The 24,506-nt window shown below is 28.9% G+C and overlaps 5 protein-coding genes across 6 annotated transcripts; 3 read left to right on the top strand and 2 right to left on the bottom strand.

Annotated features, from left to right (window-relative positions):
* Positions 5,682-7,859, top strand: LOC109359620 (subtilisin-like protease SBT4.3). Its single transcript, XM_019604321.1, has one exon. The coding sequence runs from the start codon at positions 5,682-5,684 to the stop codon at positions 7,857-7,859; it is 2,178 nt and encodes a 725-aa protein (XP_019459866.1).
* On the top strand, positions 12,018-14,207 carry LOC109359619 (subtilisin-like protease SBT4.3). Its single transcript, XM_019604320.1, has one exon. The coding sequence runs from the start codon at positions 12,018-12,020 to the stop codon at positions 14,199-14,201; it is 2,184 nt and encodes a 727-aa protein (XP_019459865.1). The 3' UTR covers positions 14,202-14,207.
* LOC109359598 (subtilisin-like protease SBT4.3) lies at positions 15,962-18,263 on the top strand. The gene has a single exon (XM_019604300.1). It carries the CDS (start codon positions 16,043-16,045, stop codon positions 18,227-18,229), a length of 2,187 nt encoding a protein of 728 aa, XP_019459845.1. The 5' UTR covers positions 15,962-16,042; the 3' UTR covers positions 18,230-18,263.
* LOC109359448 (probable magnesium transporter NIPA6) lies at positions 19,004-21,962 on the bottom strand. 2 transcript variants are annotated; one of them, XM_019604118.1, is made up of 9 exons: positions 21,651-21,962; positions 21,493-21,549; positions 21,075-21,160; positions 20,808-21,000; positions 20,591-20,718; positions 20,338-20,475; positions 19,684-19,776; positions 19,467-19,587; positions 19,004-19,392 (listed from the first exon to the last, which is right to left on the bottom strand). In XM_019604118.1, exons 1-9 carry the CDS (start codon positions 21,778-21,780, stop codon positions 19,262-19,264), a joined length of 1,077 nt encoding a protein of 358 aa, XP_019459663.1. In that variant the 5' UTR covers positions 21,781-21,962; the 3' UTR covers positions 19,004-19,261. The 2 variants fall into 2 exon arrangements, with proteins under 2 accessions (XP_019459663.1, XP_019459664.1); XM_019604119.1 differs by having other exon boundaries at positions 19,005-19,392; positions 20,808-20,968; positions 21,070-21,160; positions 21,651-21,961.
* LOC109359618 (serine--glyoxylate aminotransferase-like) lies at positions 23,098-24,351 on the bottom strand. Its single transcript, XM_019604319.1, has 4 exons — positions 24,334-24,351; positions 23,891-24,234; positions 23,381-23,591; positions 23,098-23,275 (listed from the first exon to the last, which is right to left on the bottom strand). Exons 1-4 carry the CDS (start codon positions 24,349-24,351, stop codon positions 23,138-23,140), a joined length of 711 nt encoding a protein of 236 aa, XP_019459864.1. The 3' UTR covers positions 23,098-23,137.

Raw genomic sequence — 24,506 nt, 5'->3', positions numbered from 1 at the left:
TGACTTTTTCTTTCATTTTGGTTCCTGTAACTATCCATTTTATGCATTGTATCACAACCTATCTTATATTAATATTATTCTTTTGAATGATAAGCCCATTCTAAAGAGGAACGTTGTAGAAAATTATGTTTTAAATTCTAAAGAGAAAACACACAATAATTATGTTTTCTATTATACATGACTCTTAATTGTAGAAGTTTAATCCATAATATTTATTTTATCAAATTAAAAATAAATTAAGTTACATGATAGTATCAAAAAGCAAATACATTAATTATTTTCCTAAAAAATAAAATATAATATATTTCTTTCAATCATTAACAAATTTAAATTATCTTAACAATTAGCTATCAAAGGATGATTACTTGGCCTTTACAAAGCTAGCCATTCATGCTTTCTAAAAAACCTACTTAGCTTAACAATGTAAACTTTAAATCATATAAAAGACCTACTAAACTTAACAAACAGACCTATTTATTTATAATATGTAATAATATTCCTATTATACTATTTTAATGTTTAAAAACGAAATAAAAATAAGATAAGATTATCAAAGACAATTATATGAAGCAATATAAATCAAATTTTTAAAAATAAAAATAAATATACACACCAAATGTCATATGGAGTAACATTTATTGAGACAATAGATATATTCTCTATTATACATAATTGTTAATTGTATAAGATTAATCCAAAATATTTGATTTATTAAATTAAAAATAAATTAGACAAATTTGGGTTTACATGACAACAACTATAAAAAATATAATATATTAATTATTTCCATAAATAAATAAAATATCACATATCTTTTTTATCATTAATAACTTTAAATTAACCTTACAATAAGTTACCAGAGAGATAATACTAAGTAATGTTAACTTAACTTTATTATTAATTGGACCAAAATAACTTATTTTATTGGACCAAGACTTTAGACCTTCTAAAATATTTATTAAATCTAATAGACTTACCTGTCCAGTTATATTATATAATAATAATCTTCATATTGCACTATTATAATAAGTAATTTAAAAAGTAAGATAGAATTATTCAAAACAAAATAATATTATTCAAAATAAAAAAATATTAAATTATAAAAGACAATAATACTAAGTAATGTTAATTAAAAAATTATTTTAGAAAGGATAAATAATGACACCAAGTGTACTTATTGAGACAGTAGATTTATTTTCTATTATATGTAACACTTAATTGTAGAAGTTTGAATTCATAATATTTAATTTATTAAATTAATAATAAATTAAACAAATTTGGATTTACATGACACTGGTTGTCAAACACCTAATATATTTTTTAATATGAACAAATCTAAATTATCCTCAAAATTAGCTATCATGAGCTAATTACTAGACTAATAATATGTTAGGTCAAACCAGACTTTTATTTGTAAATAAGTGAAGATTTTTAAAAAAGTTATTTAACTTAAGTGATCAAATTTTAGGCCATCTAAAATACTTATTAAATCTAATAAGCCGGATTATTTAGTTATATTACATATTAATATTCATATTATATTAGTTTAATATAAGTGAGATAAAAAATAAGATAAATGTATTCAAAGGAAATACTATTGTTGAAAATAAAATAAAAAATAAGATAAAATTATAAAAGACAATAATATCAAGTAATATTAATCAAAAAAATACTCACACAAAGTGTTAAATAAAGTAACACTTCTTGAGATGATAAATATATTTTCTGTTATATATAACTTGAAGTCTAATTCATAATATTAAATTAAACAAATTGGGATTTATATGACAGTAGCTGTCAAAAAGCTAACATATTAATTATTTTACTAAATAAATATATTGTCATATATCTTTTTTAATTATTAACAAATTTAAATTATCCTTACAATTATTTATCATGGGCCTATTATGTAGTCTATAATATGTTAGTTTAACAAACCATACTTTAAGCTATCTAAAATACTTATTAAACTTAACAAGTCAACCTATTTAATTATATCATATAATAATATTTATATTATACTATTTTAAAATAGGATAAAATTATCAAAGACAATAATATCAAGTAATATTAATTATTTTCAAAAAAATAAATACTCATACGAAGTGTTACATGAAGTAACACTTCTTGATACAACAAATATATTTCTATTATATATAACTCTTAATTGCATAAGTTTAGTCCATAATATTTAATTTAACAAATTAAAAAAAATAATTTTTTTTTGGATTACATGATACTAGGTGTCAAATAGCTAATATATTATTTTTTCCTAAATAAATATAATATCACATATCATTTTTAATCATTAATTAATTCAAGTTATCCTTACAACTAATTATGAGGGGTTGGTTACCTGACTTATAACATGCTAGGCTAGACCAAGTTTTTTTCATGAACGAGTTAGGTGATTAGGTCTGTGGTTTTTTTAAAAAGTTTATTTAGTTTAACAAGCTAGACTTTAGGTCTAAAAAGACTTATTAAACATAACATACCAACCTATTTAGTTATATTATAGTATTTTAATATGAGTGTTATTATTATATATGTAATTTCAATACAAAAATATAATTTAATTGTTAGATTAGATGAATCTAGTTAAAATTAGGTGTATTAACCTATTTAAATATAGACATAGTAGCATATTAAGAGGTGACAAAATTATCTACAATTCAAAATCCATCTAAATTAAATAATCTAAATTTTTTTGTTAGAATTAATAGATTTAAATGGATATAATTTAATAGAATTGTTGATAATAGATAAATTTAAATCTATCGATTATGTCTCATGAATATATCTATTTGAATGGATACTCATTCCATTCAGAAACATAGAAACAAAAATATTTTCCCAAAAAACATCATGTGAACCAAACGTGAAAAAAAGTTTTGAAGTCTTATTACTAACAAAATAGCAATTATTTCTTAATTAATCAAATTGTTCACAATATTATATTGATATTATTTATCAATAGTATAGTGAACCTTTTATTCTTCATTCTCAAGATACATATGGCTTGGAATAAATTAATAATATTTTTATCAGTTTCTCATATATCTCAATCACAGATTTATAACAGATTTTCTTTCTAACAAAATGATTCACATCATTATCCTTTTCAACAAAACATTCTTTTAAAAGGTTTTCTTCTTTTATGGAGATTTATTTTTTCAACATCTTCCTTCTTTTTTTCAAAAAAGTTACTTTTTTTAAGTTCATTACTCTTTTAAATTTTTGGAAAAAACTCCACAAATTCATTTTTTAAAAGTTTGTTACAAAAACATTTATTAAAAAGTGTTTATTAAAATAAAATTTTTAATAAAGCATTATTTGAAGAAAAAAATCATTTTATAATATTTTATAAATTGATTTTTAAAAATATTTTTTAATTGGCTTTTATAAAAAAATTCAATTGATTTTTAAAACAGTTTTAATTTTTGGTTTTTCCCTTTAAATAATGCTTTATTAAAAATGTTTAATTCAAATAAAGATAGATACATGAATGGATTAGAATCGATTAGATATAGATGAATTGAATGATTTTAAAATGTTAAAATGTGATGTAATGGATAGTATGAGTTGATGGATGACTCTCCTCCATCTATTAGGATCAAAATTCAATCCAAATCCATCCAATTGTCACCCTTAAGCTATTTCAAGTACAAATAGTATAACAAATCTTTAAACAAACTAAGAGAGCAGACTAGAGTTTTAAACATGATAGACCTATGCTTTGAATTTTTTTAGACAGACTAACATGTCAGACCTAAGCTCTTATATACTATATAGGTTTGGTTTGATCTATTTAAATAAAATCTGACATGTTCAACCCAAAAAATTCAACATATTCTTGTCCAAAATAAGTTATTCAGGTACTAGTTTCTCTTATTTATTTTCTTGTTCATGACCTTCTCCACTGATTTTTACTATTGGTCGCTCATTTATGTAAATTGTTAAAACTGATTCATATTTTGATACGAAGAAATCATGCTATTAAATTCTATCCAAAAACTATATATTTCGCCTACAAATAAAACTTTCATAATTTAAAATAAAAAATAGATATTTTCTATCACAATTTTTTTCCTTTTAAATACAGCTTATGGCATTTTATTAATACATAAAAGCATTTATGTAAATTGTTAAAACAGATTCCTATTTTGATATGAAGAAATCATACTATTAAATTCTATGCAAAAAGTATATATTTCATCTAGAGAGATAACTTCCTAATTTAAAATAAAAAATAGTTATTTTCTATCACAATTTTTCCCCTTTTAAATATAGCCTATGATATTTTATTCATACATAAAATCATTTATGTAAATTGTTAAAAACGATTCCTATTTTGATATAAAGAAATCATGCGATTAAATTCTATCCAAAAACTGTATATTTCACCTACAAAATAACTTTCATGATTTAAAATAAAAAATAGATATTTTCTATTACAATTTTTTTCCTTTTAAACAAATATAGCCTATGACAATTTATTCACGCATAAAATCATTTATGTAAATTGTTAAAATAGATTCTTATTTTGACATGAAGAAATCATGCTATTAAATTCTATGCAAAAAGTATATATTTCATCTAGAAAGAGAACTTTCATAATTTAAAATAAAAAATAGATGTTTTCTATCACAATTTTTTTTCCTTTTAAATATTGCATATGGCATTTTATTCATACATAAAATAATTTATTTAAATTGTTAAAGCCAATTCTTATGTTGATATAAAGAAATGATGATATTAAATTCTGTCCAAAAACTATATATTTCATCTACAAAGATAACTTTCCTAATTTAAAATAAAAATAGATATTTTCTATCACAATTTTCGCCCTTCTAAATATATATAGCCTATCACATTTTATTCATACGATAAAATATTTATATAAATTGTTAAAACTGGTTCTAGAAGATTTCATGCTATTAAATTCTATCCAAAAACTATATATTTCACCTATAAATAAAACTTTCATAATTCAAAATAAAAAATAGATATTTTCTATCACAATTTTTTCCTTTTAAATATAGCCTATGACATTTTATTCATACATAAAATATAAATTGTTAAAAATGATTCTTATTTTGATATAAAGAAATCATACTATTAAATTCTATGCAAAAAATATATATTTCATCTACAAAGATAGCTTTCATAATTTAAAATAATAAAATAGATATTTTCTATCACAATTTTTTCCTTTTAAATATAGCCTATGAGATTTTATTCATACATAAAATCATTTATGTAAATTGCTAAAACTGACTTAATTTGATATGAAGGAATCATGGTATTAAATTCTATCCAAAAACTATATATTTCACCTACAAAGAAAACTTTCATAATTTAAAATAAAAAAATAGATAGATTCTATTACAATTTTTTTTTTCCTTTTAAATATAGCCTATGAGATTTTATTCATACATAAAATCATTTATGTAAATTGTTAAAACTAATTTTTATTTTGATATGGAGAAATCATGCTATTAAATTCTATGCAAATACTATATATTTCATCTAGAAAGATAACATTAATAATTTAAAATATAAAAAAGTAGATATTTTCTATCACAATTTCCCTTCCTTTAAATATAGCCTATGAAATTTTATTCATGCATAAAATCATTGAGAGGACACATTTGTGTAAGAACTAGTGTCAACACAAAACCATGGCCAATTTGAAACTTGTTCTGTTTTGCATGTTTGTGATTCTTGTCACAAACCATGTTTTGGTTAATGGTGCCAATGAAGATAGAAAAGTGTATATCATTTATATGGGCTCACTTCCAAAGGAAAATTACTCTCCTCAATCTGAGCATATAAATATACTGCAACAAGTTTTAGGTGATGATTTTGACTCAAATCATTTGGTTACAAGTTACAAAAGAAGTTTCAATGGTTTTGCAGCCAAACTAACAGATCAAGAAGTAAAGAATATTGGTAGAATGAGAGGAGTAGTCTCAATCTTTGAAAGTAAAACATTACAACTTCATACAACAAGGTCTTGGGACTTTATTGGTTTACAAGAGAAAACAAAAACTAGTCCAATTGAAAGTGATATGATAATTGGAGTTTTTGACACTGGAATTTGGCCAGAATCAGAGAGCTTCGACGATGAAGGCTTCGGTCCTCCACCAAAAAAGTGGAAAGGAACATGTGCTGGTGGAAAGAACTTCACTTGTAACAACAAGATCATTGGAGCCAGATACTATAGTGAGAATGTGTCTGCAAGAGATTCCGTGGGTCACGGGACGCACACGGCATCGACTGCAGCTGGAAACAAAGTAAAGGGTACAAGTTTTTATGGAATTGCTGAAGGTACTGCAAGAGGAGGAGTTCCATCTGCTAGGATAGCTGTCTACAAAGTATGTGATGATAGTCAATGTAGTGATGCTGCAATATTGGCTGCTTTTGATGATGCTATTGCAGATGGTGTGGACCTAGTCACAATTTCAATAGGAGGTAGTACTCCGAGGAGTTTCACCGAAGATCCTAACGCAATTGGATCTTTTCATGCAATGGAAAAAGGTATTCTCACTGTCAATTCTGGAGGTAATGGTGGTCCTATTAAAACTAGCACAGCTAGCTTAGCACCATGGTTGTTTAGTGTAGCAGCTAGCAACACTGACCGTAGAATTATTGACAAAGTATCACTTGGGAATGGAGTTACACTAACAGGACAATCAGTGAATACTTTCACACCTAATGGGACAAAAATTCCCTTAGTTCTTGCAGAGAAAGTTTCAAAACCAAATTGTCCTATTCCTTCATCTTGTTTTCCTAATTGTCTCGATCCCGAAAAAGTAGAAGGAAAAATTGTTTTATGTTCATCACTAGCTGGTCTTGATACCGGGGTCGAAGCTGGTGCATTTGGCTCAATCATACAAGATGACCAAAATGTTACTCATGTTGTTCCATTCCCTGCAACAATATTAGATACAAATACATACCTACTTGCTCATAAATATGTTACTTCTACTACTAGTCCTCTAGCTGAAATACTAAGAAGTGAAACCATCAATAATACTAATTCTCCATCCGTTACCGATTTCTCTTCTCGCGGACCAAATGCTATCGTTCCAGAAATTATGAAGCCAGACATTACTGCCCCAGGACTAGAAATCTTGGCTGCCTATCCACCTAATCTACCACCCTCAGGTAAATATGGAGATAAAAGATCTTCGAAATATACTTTTCTATCAGGAACCTCAATGGCATGCCCTCATGTTGCGGCTATAGCGGCTTATGTTAAGAGCTTTCATCCTGATTGGTCTCCAGCAGCCATCAAATCTTCTATCATGACCACTACAACACCATTGAAGGACAGTGAAGATAAAGAATATGCTTATGGATCAGGCCTGGTCAATCCAGTAAAAGCCATCAATCCTGGCCTAGTTTTTGATCTCTCTAAGGATGATTATATTAACTTGCTATGCAATATTGGATATGATACCCCAAAGATTAGAAAAATATCTGGAGAAAATAGCACTTGCCCTTCATCAACTCCTCAAAAATCAGTTGTGAAAGATTTTAACTATCCTGCACTTGCAACTCATGTTCAGCCAGATCAACCTTTTGTGTTCAATTTTACAAGAACTGTCACAAATGTTGGCTTTGCTAACTCAACATATAAGGTAAGTGTCCCAACAAGTTCAGACCTCAACATCACAGTGGTGCCTCAAGTTATCTCATTCAAATCTCTTAATGAAAAACAATCTTTTGTTGTCAAAGTTGTTGGAGGAAAATTCCCTGATGGTAGTGTCCCTTCCTCATCACTACAATGGACTGATGGCACACATAATGTAAGATGTCCCATTGTTGTCGATGTCTCAAGGCCGCAGACTTGATCAGATTTAATGTCTTACATCCCGGAAATTGCCTTTCCATTTACAGGGTTAAGACTATAGTATCTATCCTTTCCCCGATCTTAATAAGTGAGAGTCATTTGTACTGGGTCGCTAAAATTAATTAATCTACATGAATCTGATATCATTTTGAAAGCACTTTCCAATTGTGATTCTTTTCTTTATATTGCTAATTATTCTAACTTATACTAATTATTTCCACCATATTATTGTTAAACTATCATTTTAATTTGCTCGTCCATCATGATCCCATGGAGTCAACTAAAAACTATTAAAATCATCCACCAAGTGACAAAAAATTATATGAAAATTTCGACATAAAGAAATAAAAATAGTTCTTGTCAAAATATCAGTATTGTAGTTATTTTAAAAACACTTTACAGAATTTTCTCCCAAGGGAAATTCATAATAAGATCTTGCAACATAGGAAAGGAGGAGATCGAAAATGAAGAAGGAATGTTATCTTAACTTGTCAACCAAGCAACTTACAACATACATTAGTGAAAATAAAAGATATAAGATGTTAATGACTTTTATTTTATAAACACAAATTGTCATATTAAACTTAGTTTATATGTGACTTAAAAATATTAATCAATATTATTAAAAATAAATTATTTATTTATGTAATTTGCGATTAAAAAAATAATATTAAAAAAGTAGACATATTATATAGTTATTGTGTATTGTCATTTTAAATAATTACTTAGTTATGTAATTTAGTTATATAATAAAGATATTTATGTTACAATATGTTTAAATTTACATTTTCTTTCCTCTCATTTTTTCTTTTATTTTTAATCATATTAAACAATAAAATTATCATTCATTTTTTATAGTTTTATTTCCTTCTATTTTCTTTCCTTCTACTTTCATTCTCTAACTATACAAAGCGTTAATGAAGTTCTAAGGGCTTTAACACTCATCAACTTGCAAAATTGTTCATTTTTGATGGTTGTGCATGCAAATGTGTAACAAACGAGTAAATTTTTTTTCCATTAATAGAATGTCATATAATAATATACAAAAAATAATATGTAATGACATTTTTATCTTATTATTTATTATAAAATCATATGTTTGTTATAGAAAATATAAGGAAAAACACTCACGTATTTCTCCATTAATAAAGATAAGGGTTATTTGTTAAAGAACAAAGTGTAATCCGAGTACAGCGAGTACATGTAAACGCCTTAGTCATCATTATTAATCAACTTTCTATATTATATATTCTATTTACAAGAAACAAAATTGCAGTCACAAAGTCTAACTTTGAATCCACTTTTGATTCACTTTAACATTATTATATCATCTGTATATTAAATAAATAAATATTATTGACCACTTTTATGTATACAATGTGTGTAATAACTTTTACACAATATATCGATATTATTGTGAATATTACCTAGCTCTAATGCCACATCTAATATGGCATATTTAAAGCATTCATATATTTGATTTTGATGTTTTAAAGGATATAGATGTACCTAAGGGGTAAATAGTAAATATAAATGTAATAAGTGAGATTATTATGTATTATATCTAAGATATTTGATATTATTCTAGACTTATTTTTATTCTTTGTTAGTTGATATCACAATCACCTCATTTTCTACGTATGATTAATTTTTTTGTGTTTTGGATTGTCTCTTCATTATTAAAAAAATACACATAAAATTATTTAAATTATAACCCTTGACTTTAGGATAGACAACTATAGTTCATTGTTTTAGAAGAACTAAATCAATGGATTTTATTGAAAGATAAAAAAATATATGTATTAATAGTATAAGAGTTTTTTATACTGTCGTTGTATCATCAATCATTTATATTTAATCATCATTGATTCTAGAATAAAAATAATATAAATCGAACGGTGAAAAATATAATGATCATATTAGTAGTTATTATTTGTTTTGCATTTATTAATAGTACATATATATAAAAGTATAGGTAAAAAGAGGATAAAAATGAATTTTATAATGTGTTTTAGGAATCAACTTTAACTCTATAAATCATTGTTTCTCTTTTAATCATAAATTAATTTGGGAGTCAACCATTAACTTAGAATAAACCATTAATTAATTTAGATATATCCATAAGAATTAGCATTAACTTTATAATAAGAATTAAACTCAGGTAATTGTGTTTCAAATATATTATATATTTGATATTACACAATTATAAATATTAAATTTGCATTGGGAATTTTTTATTAATTTATTTTTACTATCAATGCTTTCGGCTTTAAAAATCAAATGATTATTATAACTGAAACATAATCATATGTAACATATAAGAAATTCAATGTTATAAAAAATACCAAATATTTTATGTATTACACATATTTTTTAAATAGAGTTTAAAATCTATACACTGACAGTGTAAAGTTTTTTACACTGTCGGCACATCATCTACCATTGATTTGTAATAATTTTGTTTGAAAGTCAATACTAGCTAACATATGAATGGTGGAGATTTGCTGACAGTGTAAAAAACACTTACAATATCAGTGTGTACATATTAAATCCTTTCAAATATAGAAAAAACATAAATAAAAATAACCACATAAAAAATAAAAATAATGATATAAAATGAAGATAAAATAGTTACTAGCTAGAAAATAACAATAAGTAAAATTATAAAATAAATATAATACTAAAAATAAAATATAAATAGGAAATATTTTAAGAGATTACTTATCTTTTACGTAGTTTACTATTTATATATTATTAATATATATATATATTTTTTTTTTTGCTAACAACTAATTACATATCATTCTATATATGAATTATATAATAATTATTATGAAAGTAAAAGAATATAATAAATCAATAAATTATTTATTGACCTTATGAAATATGTTTATATTATTTGCCAATTCTAATTAAATTTCAAAATGAGAATGGTTAAAAATGGTAACGGAGAATTCGAAAAAGACAAGAAGAAATAAGCCAAGGTTTAAGGTTTTAATGTTATATAATAAAGTAATAGATGAGTATGTTAATTGTGATAAATTAAATAAAATAAAATTCAATTTCAATAAAGATAAGACAATAATTTCTAATAAATTCAATTTCAGTAATACACATATATCTTAATTTCTATAATGGTGGGACAATATAAACTATGTATATCAAAATAATATGTAGTAATTCAGATGCAATGTCATATTGCATAAATAATTAATACACCGCTGAGTTATACCCCTTCTTTCTCTTGCCCCATCGAGAAATGTAACTGACTAATCCTAAGGCAAAGGATCGAGAAACTCAATGCCACTATTCTTGAACAACTTGGAGTCGGGCCTTAAACACACATACCAATAACTACTGGCAATTCAATAATTATAAAAATTGAATTTTTCATCGGAGAAATGTTAGTAATTTATTTTATGCTATTTAAATCTAAAAATGTTGAAAGAATTATATTTGGATTTAAAAAATAAATTACTATAAGAACTGAACTATAATCATATTTATTTCATAATAATGTAACATGTAAATGATTTAAAGTTAGAGAAAACACCAAATATTCCATGTTTTACACATATTTTTTAAATATAGATTAAAAAAATTCGTATAAAAATTTACAATAAAATTCTAAATTTAAGATACAAATGTAAATTTATTTAAAAAATATTTACTAACTAGAAAATAGAGATAAGTAAAATTATGAAATAAATATATACATACTAAAAATAAAAACAAAGAATTATTCACATTTATGTAAATTATAAAAACTGATTCTTATTTGAAGAAATTAAATTCCATTCAACGATTAGATATTAAATAAATTATTCACGTAAATTCATTTTGAAAAATTAGAACTTCTCAAACTTTTGTACTAGTTTCTACAATTGGTTGCTTATTTATATAAATTATTAAAAGTTATTCTTATTTTGATTTGAAGAATTAAATTCCAACCAACGAGTAGATATTTCTCTTGCTAAGAAAATTACATAATTTAATATAAAAAAATACATACTTTATATCACGATTTTTTTCCTTTTAAAAATATAGACAATTATTAGTTTATTCATTTAAAAATGAGACAATAAATAAATGTAGTCTATAGCAATTTATTCATACATAAAGTCATTAAGAGGACACATTTGTGTGTCAACACAAAACCATGACCAATTTGAAGGTTGTTCTGTTTTGCATGTTTATCATTCTTGTCACAAACAATGTTTTGGTTAATGGTGCCAACGAAGATAGAAAAGTGTATATCATTTATATGGGCTCACTTCCAGAGGAAAATTACTCTCCTCAATCTGAGCATATAAGTATTCTGCAACAAGTTTTAGGTGATGATTTTGACACAAATCACTTGGTTAGAAATTACAAAAGAAGTTTCAATGGTTTTGCAGCCAAACTAACAGATCAAGAAGTAAAGAATATTGGTAGAATGAGAGGAGTAGTCTCAGTCTTTGAAAGTAAACAATTAGAACTTCATACAACAAGGTCTTGGGACTTTCTTGGTTTACAAGAGACAACAAAGACTAGTCCAATTGAAAGTGATATGATAATTGGAGTTTTTGACACTGGAATTTGGCCAGAATCAGAGAGCTTCGACGATGAAGGCTTCGGTCCTCCACCAAAAAAGTGGAAAGGAACATGTGCTGGTGGAAAGAACTTCACTTGTAACAACAAGATCATTGGAGCCAGATACTATAGTGAGAATGTGTCTGCAAGAGATTCCGTGGGTCACGGGACGCACACGGCATCGACTGCAGCTGGAAACAAAGTAAAGGGTACAAGTTTTTATGGAATTGCTGAAGGTACTGCAAGAGGAGGAGTTCCATCTGCTAGGATAGCTGTCTACAAAATATGTGATGATAGTCAATGTAGTGATGCTGCAGTATTGGCTGCTTTTGATGATGCTATTGCAGATGGTGTGGACCTTATCTCAACTTCACTAGGAAGTAAAGTTCAGAGGAATTTCACCGAAGACCCTCTAGCAATTGGATCTTTTCATGCAATGGAAAAAGGTATTCTCACTGTCAATTCTGGAGGTAATGAAGGTCCTCTTAAAGGTTCCACAGCTAGCTTAGCACCATGGTTGTTTAGTGTAGCAGCTAGCAACACTGACCGTAGAATTATCGACAAAATATCCCTTGGCAATGGAGTTACACTAACAGGACAATCAGTGAATAGTTTCACACCTAATGGGACAAAAATTCCATTAGTTGTTGGAGAGAATGTTTTAAGACAAGGTTCAGATTGTGTAGGAACTCCCTCTGCTTCAGCTTGTCTTGTGGATTGTCTTGATCCCAAACAAGTTGAAGGAAAAATTGTTGTATGTTCATCTACATCTGCTCTTGACACTGCCATCGAAAATGGTGCATATGGATCAATTATACAATATGATCAAAATATGTCTGTTGTTGTTCCAATCCCTACAACAATATTAGATACAAATACATACACAATTGCTCATTCATATGCTAATTCTACTACTAGTCCTCAAGCTGAAATACTAAAAAGTGAAACCATCAATGATCCTAACGCTCCATCCATTGCCGATTTCTCTTCTCGCGGACCAAATGCTATCATTTCCGAAATTATGAAGCCAGACATAACTGCCCCAGGACTTGAAATCTTGGCTGCCTATCCACCTATTTTAACACCCTCAGGGAATCCTCAAGATAAAAGATCTTCCAAATATAACTTTATATCAGGAACCTCAATGGCATGCCCTCATGTTGCGGCTATAGCGGCTTATGTTAAGAGCTTTCATCCTGATTGGTCTCCAGCAGCCATCAAATCTTCTATCATGACCACTTCAACACCAATGAAGGGCACTGATGATAAAGAATATGCTTATGGCTCAGGTTTGGTCAATCCAGTAAAAGCCATCAATCCTGGCCTAGTTTTTGATCTCTGTAAGGGTGATTATATTAATTTGCTATGCAATATTGGATTTGATACCCCAAAGATTAGAAAATTATCTGGAGAAAATAGCACTTGCCCTTCATTAACTCCTCAAAGATCAACAGTGAGAGATTTTAACTATCCTGCACTTGCAATTCATGTTAAGCCAAATCAACCTTTTGTGTTCAATTTTACAAGAACTGTTACAAATGTTGGCTTTGCTAACTCAACCTATAAGGTACATGTCCGAAAAAGTTCACACCTTAAGATCAAAGTAGTGCCTCGAGTTATCTCATTCAAATCTCTTAATGAAAAACAATCTTTTGTTGTCAAAGTTGTTGGAGGAAAATTCCCTGATAAAAGTGTGCCTTCCTCATCACTAGAATGGACTGATGGCACACATAATGTAAGGTGTCCTGTTGTTGTCGATGTCTCAAAGTGATAGGCTTGATCAGATTTCATGCCGATTTAAATAAAATTGAATATTCAGCTCGTAATCATTGGAATATCGTATAAAAGTTTAAAAATAAAGATTTAAATTTAAGTTACAAAATGTTAATTTATTAAAAAATATATTTACTAACTAGAAAATAAAGATAAGTAAAATTATAAAATAAATATATAATATTAAAAATAAAAACAAAGATTTTCAAAACTAAAGTTTAATTTAGTGAGATTTAATAATGTTGTTTATGTTATTAAGATTTATCACTTCAAATTGTTGATTTAAAGTTATTTTATACTTTTTTATTCTAACTATTTTGACTTATATATCTATTTTTGGTTTCAACTCATATAACTTTAATATTTATGTTGTATTATTAAATTAATATATGACTCTATTTAACTAAAAGCTTAAATCTTTCCTTGTAACTTTTAAATACATTTTTCAATGCAAACACCTAAGTGAGATTTGCATAGGTATAATGCTAGCATAATTGGAAATCAGTTGACTAACTTTGTCATGTGTATTTAAAGCTTACTACAAATTTGTATATATACAATTTATATCTTATAACTTTTAAATACACCACTAATTTTATAATTAATATGCTTGTAACATCCTATCCTTTTTCAATTAAAAGCTCAAGTTTTTAAATAATTATCCGTGTATTTGCACGAAAAGTATTTTTTTACCGCATGATTAAAAATGCATATATTTCAGTGCATTCACATGGTTAAGAATACACATATTATTCATACATTCGTATATGGTTAAAAATATATGTGTTACTCGTGCATTCGTATTGGTAAGAACAAATAGTGACCGATGTATTTTAATAGTTAAAACACATATGTTACTTGTACATTTGCATTATTAAGAAAACACATATTACCCAAACATTTGTATAGTTAAAACATATATGTTATTCATTCGTTCACATTATTAATATACACGTGTTACTCGTATTACCAATGCAAGTCCAATTCTATAAAATGATTACATTTGTAACAATAAACTAGTCAACTCCAATAAGTGATATTAATTATATTCCTCAAACAAAGTAAAAAATATATTTTGCTTAATAGACCAGATTTTAGGCCTCCTAAAAGGCATATCAAACTTAACAGTATGACATATTTAATTATATTATATAATAATGTTCATATTATACTATTTTAATGTAAGTAATATTATTATATATGTAATTTTAATATAAAAATGTATACGAAAAGATAATTTAATTGTTAGAGATAGATAAAACTAGTTAAAAATAGACATAGTAGTATATTTCAAGATCATACATTATAACATGTCTTTAAACAAATTAACATGTCAATCTAGGCTTTAGCCTTTGAAAATTTTATAAACAACTAGCACGCTAAATCAAGACTCTTATATGCAATTTAGGCTCTATCTGGTGACAAAATTTGACATGACCTAACATATTTTCACATATGTCCCAAAAAAAGTTCAACAATGTCCAAAATAAATTATTCACGTAAATTCCTTTTGAAAAATTATTACTTCTCAAACTTTGTACTAGTTTCTACTATTGGTTGCTTGTTTATGTAAATTATTAAAACTTATTCTTATTTTGATTTGAAGAATTAAATTCCATCCAACGACCAGATATTTATCTTGCTAAGAAAAATACATAATTTAAAATAAAAAAAATAGAAATTTTATATCAAGATTTTTTTCCTTTTAAAAATATAGTCAATTATTAGTTTATTCATTTAACAATGAGGCAATAAATAAATGTAGTCTATATCAATTTATTCATACATAAAGTCATTGAGAGGAGACATTTGTGTAAGAACTAGTGTCAACACAAAACCATGACCAATTTGAAACTTGTTCTGTTTTGCATGTTTGTGATTCTTGGCACAAACAATGTTTTGGTTAATGGTGCTAATGAAGATAGAAAAGTCTATATCATTTATATGGGCTCACTTCCAAAGGAAAATTACTCTCCTCAATCTGAGCATATAAATATTCTGCAACAAGTTTTAGGTGATGATTTTGACACAAATCACTTGGTTAGAAATTACAAAAGAAGTTTCAATGGTTTTGCAGCCAAACTAACAGATCAAGAAGTAAAGAATATTGGTAGAATGAGAGGAGTAGTCTCAGTCTTTGAAAGTAAACAATTAGAACTTCATACAACAAGGTCTTGGGACTTTCTTGGTTTACAAGAGACAACAAAGACTAGTCCAATTGAAAGTGATATGATAATTGGAGTTTTTGACACTGGAGTTTGGCCAGAATCAGAGAGCTTCGACGACGAAGGATTCGGTCCTCCACCAAAAAAGTGGAAAGGAACATGTGCTGGTGGAGACTACTTCACTTGTAACAACAAGATCATTGGAGCCAGATACTACAGCAAAGATAATAATGTGTCTGCAAGAGATGTCGCGGGTCACGGGACTCACACGGCATCGACTGCAGCCGGAAACAAAGTAAAGGGTACAAGTTTTTATGGAATTGCTGAAGGCACTGCAAGAGGAGGAGTTCCATCTGCTAGGATAGCTGTCTACAAAGTATGTGCTAATGGATGTAGTGATGCTGCAGTACTGGCCGCTTTTGATGATGCTATTGCAGATGGTGTGGACCTCATCACAATTTCACTAGGAAGTAATACTCCGAGGAATTTCACCGAAGACCCTATCGCAATTGGATCTTTTCATGCAATGGAAAAAGGTATTCTCACTGTCAATTCTGGAGGTAATTATGGTCCTCTTCAAGGTTCCACAGTTAGCTTAGCACCATGGTTGTTTAGTGTAGCAGCTAGCAGCACTGACCGTAGAATTATTGACAAAGTATCACTTGGGAATGGAGTTACACTAACAGGACAATCAGTGAATACTTTCACACCTAATGGGACAAAAGTTCCCTTAGTTCTTGGAGAGAATGTTTCAAAACCAAATTGTAAAGGTCCCCTTGCTGCATCTTGTTTTATGGGTTGTCTTGATCCCAAACAAGTTGAAGGAAAAATTGTTTTATGTTCATCACCAGCTGCTCTTGAAACCGGGTTCCAATCTGGTGCATATGGATCAATTATACAATATGATCAAAATATATCTCTTGTTGTTCCAATCCCTACAACAATATTAGATACAAATACATACACAGTTGCTCTTTCATATGCTAATTCTACTACTAGTCCTCAAGCTGAAATACTAAAAAGTGAAACCATCAATGATCCTAACGCTCCATCCATTGCCGATTTCTCTTCTCGCGGACCAAATGTTATCATTCCAGAAATTATGAAGCCAGACATAACTGCCCCAGGACTTGAAATCTTAGCTGCCTATCCACCTATTGCATCACCCTCAGGGATTGTTGGAGATAAAAGATCTTCAAAATATACTTTTCTATCAGGAACCTCAATGGCATGCCCTCATGTTGCGGCTATAGCGGCTTATGTTAAGAGCTTTCATCCTGATTGGTCTCCAGCAGCCATCAAATCTTCTATCATGACCACTTCAACACCAATGAAGGGCACTGATGATAAAGAATATGCTTATGGCTCAGGTTTGGTCAATCCAGTAAAAGCCATCAATCCTGGCCTAGTTTTTGATATCTCTAAGGATGATTATATTAACTTGCTATGCAATATTGGATATGATACCCCAAAGATTAGAAAAATATCTGGAGAAAATAGCTCTTGCCCTTCATCAAATCTTCAAAGATCAACAGTGAGAGATTTTAACTATCCTGCACTTGCAACTCATGTTCAGCCAAATCAAACTTTTGTGTTCAATTTTACAAGAACTGTCACAAATGTTGGCTTTGCTAACTCAACCTATAAGGTACGTGTCCGAAAAAGTTTACACCTTAGGATCAAAGTGGTGCCTCGAGTTATCTCATTCAAATCTCTTAATGAAAAACAGTCTTTTGTTGTCAAAGTTGTTGGAGGAAAATTCCCTGATGGTAGTGTCCCTTCCTCATCACTAGAATGGACTGATGGCACACATAATGTAAGGTGTCCCATTGTTGTCGATGTCACAAAGTGGCGGACTTAATCAGATTTCATGTCAAAATCTAAATAAAATTGAATATTCAGCTCTTATATTCCGGAAATAGTCTTTCTATTAGTCGGGTTAAGACTGCATATATCTACCTTCCTCACATCCTTTTTACTGGGTTGCCAATTTTCTTATTCAACTCTTCCATCATGTCTTAATAATAAATGAATCTGATATCATTTGAAGCACTTTTGAATTTTGATTCTTGTCTTTATACTCCTAATTATTATAACTTTCATTCAAGGTTTTGAAGGCCCTTTGGCTTGGATTCAACCTTAAGTAATTGTATTGCAAGAATGATTAATGTGAAATACATAAAAATAAAATAAAAAATAGAAATATGATTGACCAATAGATCAAAAGAAAAAAAGTAATATGTAATAATATGAAAAAAGAGAAATCTTGAACAGAAATTGCTTCCACCACATTATTATTAAACTATCATTTTAATTTGCTCGCCCATAAATAAATAAAAACTATTGAATACATCTACCAAGTGACAAAAAATTATATGAAAATTTTGACATAAATAAATAAAAACAGTTCTTGTCGAAATATACTTTACATAATCCTCTCATAATATTAGAATTATTCTTTGAACAATGCAAAAAAAGCCAGGTTATAGAACCTCCTTTTCAAAGCCAGGTACTTCTATTCATAACAATTATTATTTTTGGTATTACCGACAAATGTCGCTCACATGAATCAGACTTTTGTAACTAGACCTTATACGATTAGACCGATGCATTGTTAGTCATAAAAATATATCTACTCATGAAAAAAAGCACATATGCTACCAAAAACTGAATACACTGTACATTATACAACTTACAAGGAAAATCAGTTCCAGAACCAAAAAAATCTGTGACAAATTCCTGAGATGCTCATAATCAAAGAATGGCTCAGAAACTTCCCATCATTCTATGGTTTCATTAGTATCTGCTGCTGCATGTTATCCCCTGACAAACATGATCCACCTTCCCTCCATGATTAGATGAATTAAGAAATTTGTGTGTCATGTAAAACCATCTAATATAATTCTTGTCTTCTTGAGCACATACTCTCAGAGGGGGGTCCATTTTCCTCATCATGCTGAACAACGAAGTCATCGTTTCCATTATAGAGCCGGACTGATAATGAAGGCGATGAAGGTGCACTACCTGCAATTTTTTCAACATGAGACAATATCAATTAAGGTTCTATATAGTAATCTGGCTAGTCAAATTTACCACACCTCTAAAAGAAGAGATTCTCTCGAATTCCTTGGTCGTATGTAACAATATCGTGCCAGAGAGCACAACAATAAAACCACATATTTCTGACACTATAGTTACACCACTTTGGCCATCCCAATCCTGTAAGCATTATTTTGAAAATGTCATTATACAAGTCATGAACAACAGAAACATCATATCCATCCTACATTAAATGCCATAATTAGTTGATAATACCTTAAACATTATCACACTGGCCAGGATTGTGAGTGTTGTGAACATGGCATAGTATATAGGTGATACAACTGCAGTGTTGAAGGTGTCAAGAGCCTGAAACAGAAAAGTATATCTAGTAAGGCTTAGCCAACATTTTCCTGCTATTGATATGCTAGTTTTTCTCATAAAAGGTCGATAGATCAGCCAAAAGTAAACCCCGGATGAGATTACATTACGTATTTCAAAAATAAAGTCATAATCATTCCGATTACTTGTAAGGGAAAGACCTAGTGTATCTCAGATAAAAGCAATAGTCGCAACTATACGAACATTTATGTGAAAAAGTTGTTGCTATTGGTATTTATGTTGCTATTGGTATTTATGTGATGCATATTTCAAGTCACATATCCAGAAATTAAAGGATGAGAATAAAAAAAGTCAAGATTCAAATGCAACTGTCATTGTCTAACTCGTGATCTATCATCTGACAACGAATCAAGATAGCAAAGAAGCAAAACATACAATAGAAAGGAGATAAGTTTCTTCTTTATACTAACAGATAACAATTAACAGCTAAATTTCAACTAAAAGAACTACCACCGAAATAATTCACTGACAAAAATGTATGCAGGATGAGGCCAACACGCTAATTTTAAGAGACATTGAGTGAAAAACCTTATTAAGATAATTCATTTGCATGATGACACATATAGCCACAACTAACATAAAAAACCACGTCTCTGGGTAGAGTAACTGATTTTCCCCTTCAAAGGTTAATTTTAAAGAAGTTCCAAGGGCTTTAACACTCATCACCTGCAAAATTACAATAGTTACTTAACAAATGCATTTTGAATGAACAAATCTTTGTAGGTTAAATCAATCATGAAGAGAAAATTGAGCAGGAGAGAGGGACGGTTAATTTACATACAGTGAGGGAACCCATCAATGAACAAATGCCAGTATAAACTAGCACGTTGGTGTATCCACAGCTTGGTGCAAAATGGAAGACTAGAATGAAAACCAAGACTACTATTGAACCCACATATGCTAGAAATGCTGCATGCAAGGAAACTACCCAAATCATCAAGGAATTACAATAAAATGCATTTTCAATTTTTTCGTAAATTTTTTTGGTGCATTCAAACCTGGTTGAGTAGCCATATTCCATATTTCTAGAACAGATTTAATAGGTTGCTCCTTAGGAGCATGAACAACAATGATGACAGAACCAGCAATGCACATTACACAGCCCAAAATCCCCAACGGGTGTAGCTTCTCTTTCAGAACAAGTTGAGCCAGAGTAGCACTACAGGATACCATGTAAACATCATTGAAATGCTGTGTTAACAATGTCACAAGTTAATACTGTCTTAACTCTCACTCGAGGAAGAAAAGCAAAGGAAAGACCTCACGATAATACTTAATGCTCCAAGAGGGGTAACTAGAACCGCAGGAGCAAACGCATACGCAACGAAGTTTGCAACCTCCCCTACAATCACTAAACATGAAACCACATAGAAACAGGTTTTGAAAGAAATCAGTTGAAGAAAAATTGCCCCTGGTAAACTAAAATTTGCAGATTCTAATTAAGCATCTATACTACTATTACTGAATCTACTACAACTGAAAAAACTTCAGAAAACCATTAAATCCAGATTCAAGCAAAACAATGGAAACCAAATTTAATCCAACCAACTTAAAGGATTAAAAAAATCATCTTTTTATAAATCCAATTGGTTTCATACAATGATAGGTTCAGATCAAAACCAATTATGAAAACTATACAAGATCAAAAACATTAAAACAAAACAGAAGGAAACTGAAGCTTACTTGTTATCATCCCCACCCACCAGAGTGGCTCCAAGAGATAATAGTATCCCCCAACACCTACAAAATTATGAAAAACAGAACCATGCATAATCAAAATAAGCTCTGAATTATAAATTATAAATTCTGAAAAGAAGAAAGAGAGATTGAAAAATTATTACCAGCCCTGACACCAGAAATAGCAGCTGCTCTTTTGAGACCTTGCTTCTTGATAATGAAACTTGCCCCAACAAACCCACTTGACACCAATGCTAGAGTTACACCTATTAGATTCTCCTCTGAAAAACCCATCTCGAAAAATCGAATCTTTCTTCTGATTTTTGATATCTTCTTCTTCTCTTCATTGATTAGCTCTGAGATAAACCCGGTTTTTCAGATCATAAAATTTGTTCATTTTGATAATGATGATTGTGACATGGAAATGTGTAAAGAACAGAGTGTAATAAGAGCACAGACTAAGTATATGTGAGCACATGTTAACGCCTTACTCACCATTATTCATCAACTTTCTATATTATATATTCTCAAGTTGCAGTCACAAAGTCTAACTTTTTTTTTTATTTCTTTCTACGTGTATTCTCTCAGAGAAATCATGTTCGAGCTAGAAATATTCACACAAGTAATTTATATAATGGGACTAACTCTTTCGTGAATATTTTTTTTGTCTACAAGACTCAAACCCTTACTTAAAGAGAATCAAACATTCATCATTTAAACTAAATATTCATTTGTAGTCACAAAGTCTAAATTTGAATCCACTTTTTATTCACTTTAATATTACCATATCATCTGTATATTAAATAAATAAATATTATTGATCACTTTTATGTATACAATGTATTTAAAAAACTTTACACAATATATCCATATTAATGTGAATATTGCCAAGTTCTAATGCCCCATTTAATATATAGGGGAAAAATAATATAGTATAAATATAAAGTATTCATATATTTGATTCAGATGATTTAAAGGATATATAGATGTACCCTAAGGGGTAGATAGTAAATATAAATTATTAATTATAGACATAATAATAAGATTATGATAAAATACATATATATCTAAAATATTTGATAGTATTCCATGTTATTATTATTTTATTTGATATCACAAACACCTCATTTTCTACATATAATTAGTTTGTTTTCTGTTTTGGATTATCCCTTTTTTATTAAAAAAAATACACACAAATTATTTTAATTTAGGGTCATTGACTTAAGATGAAGTTTTAGAGGAACTAAATCAATTGATTTTATTAAAATACTAGTGAAAGAGATATTTGCTTAAACCCCCTAAAAATTAGTGTCTCCTTGATTAAAATAGAGAAAGATACCCAAAGCAAATCAAATAAAATATATATTAAAATATTTTTAAGTAACTTATTTTTGCATGTCATTTACCTCTTAGGGCCTTTGTTATTGTAAAGTCAAAGTTTAAATGCATAAAAAAAGTTTGAAATAAAAAATGAAATATGTGAGAGTATTAAGTCATAGAGAGAATCATGTTCAAAATTTATAAATATCATTCTCCAATAAATGAAAAATATATTAATTAAGATCTTACTTAATGATGAATTTGATATATCCATTATAAGAGTAGTTGATATAGAAAGAAGCAATGCAATAAAAGTAGAGAATGTTGAGACTCAAATCCTTGAAGGGATTAGAGGAATATTGTTGTGCAAGTAAGCACTAGCAGCAGCAACACCACTTCCAAGCTTCACAGTGTAACCAACATCTTTCAGTATCATCTCCACACCACCAAGACAACCCAATAGTTGCAACTGAAATATAAATATAACTATAGATAATAATATGATACACACAACATTATTTATAACTGCTCAAGTACTGTGCTAATATACTGCAAAATGAGAAATGAATATTACCTCATTCAAGTGACCAAGATGTCCTATTCTAAAAACCTTTCCAGCAACCTTGTTTAATCCTAGTCCCAAACTCAAATTGTATCTGTTCCATGCCCTTCTCACTATTTCAGAACTATCAATGTAAGGTGGTACAACAACAGCAGTCACAGTATCACTGTGCCACTCTTCCTTTTCAGTGCAATTCTCCAAACCCCATGCTTTTACTGCAAGCCTGCATTTATCATGTTCAAGTCTTTTAAGATTCAATGTATTAAAACTTTCAAACTCTTCAAACCATTGCTCAAAAGTAAGACCTTGTTTATTAAGGAAGTTTAGTGTCAGGGAATGTTCTACCATACACATTTTACATATTTAACACATGTTGAATTGTTTTACAACATGTGTTTATTAGGTTCTTACTTAGTTAGTTAGGTAAGTTTGTTACCTATTCATGTACTATAATATTCATTTTACGCTTTCGCAATATTTTGGTAATATGTATGAGTTGAATTAAGTAAATTATGTCTTTACCTTGTTGCTGTGCCTAAACGTTTATGCCTTAAAATAACATTATCAAGTCCTTCCTCAAAGATGAGATCAAGAGCTTCTCTGAGACCATAAAGCAACTGAATGGAAGGAGTGTATGGCCAATAAGTTCCTAACTTGTAGAATTTCAAGTAATCATTCCAGTCAAAGAAAACTCTAACTGATTTTGCAGTTTTTGAAGCCTCAAGGGCTTTAGCACTTGCACACACAATTCCTAAACCAGTAGGGAGTGAAAGAGCTTTCTGGGAGCCAGTAAGGGCCACATCTACTCTCCATTCATCCATGCGGAAATCGAGAGCACAAATCGAAGAAACTCCATCAATTATTTTCTTTTATTAGATATACAACACAATTTTTTGAAGCTAGTCTCCATATTAAAAAAGGGTGCATGGGGCTTCATGATGTTTTTTACTTGATATGGGTGTTACATGTTGGTTCAATTGCATGGAGATTAAAGTTAAATGTGATAATATGGGTGGATATAGGAGAACATATAAGTACCTTAGAATAGAGGGAAGTTTAAGGTTGAGAATGGAATATGAAAGATAAAGAGATAATAACATGCCAACCACTCTTAACTAAGTGGTAGTGGTGGAGGGGA

The sequence above is a fragment of the Lupinus angustifolius genome, chromosome LG11 (genome assembly GCF_001865875.1).
Source record: "Lupinus angustifolius cultivar Tanjil chromosome LG11, LupAngTanjil_v1.0, whole genome shotgun sequence".
In the NCBI taxonomy this organism is placed as follows: Eukaryota; Viridiplantae; Streptophyta; class Magnoliopsida; order Fabales; family Fabaceae; genus Lupinus; species Lupinus angustifolius.
This window is presented reverse-complemented; position numbering and strand designations above follow the sequence as displayed.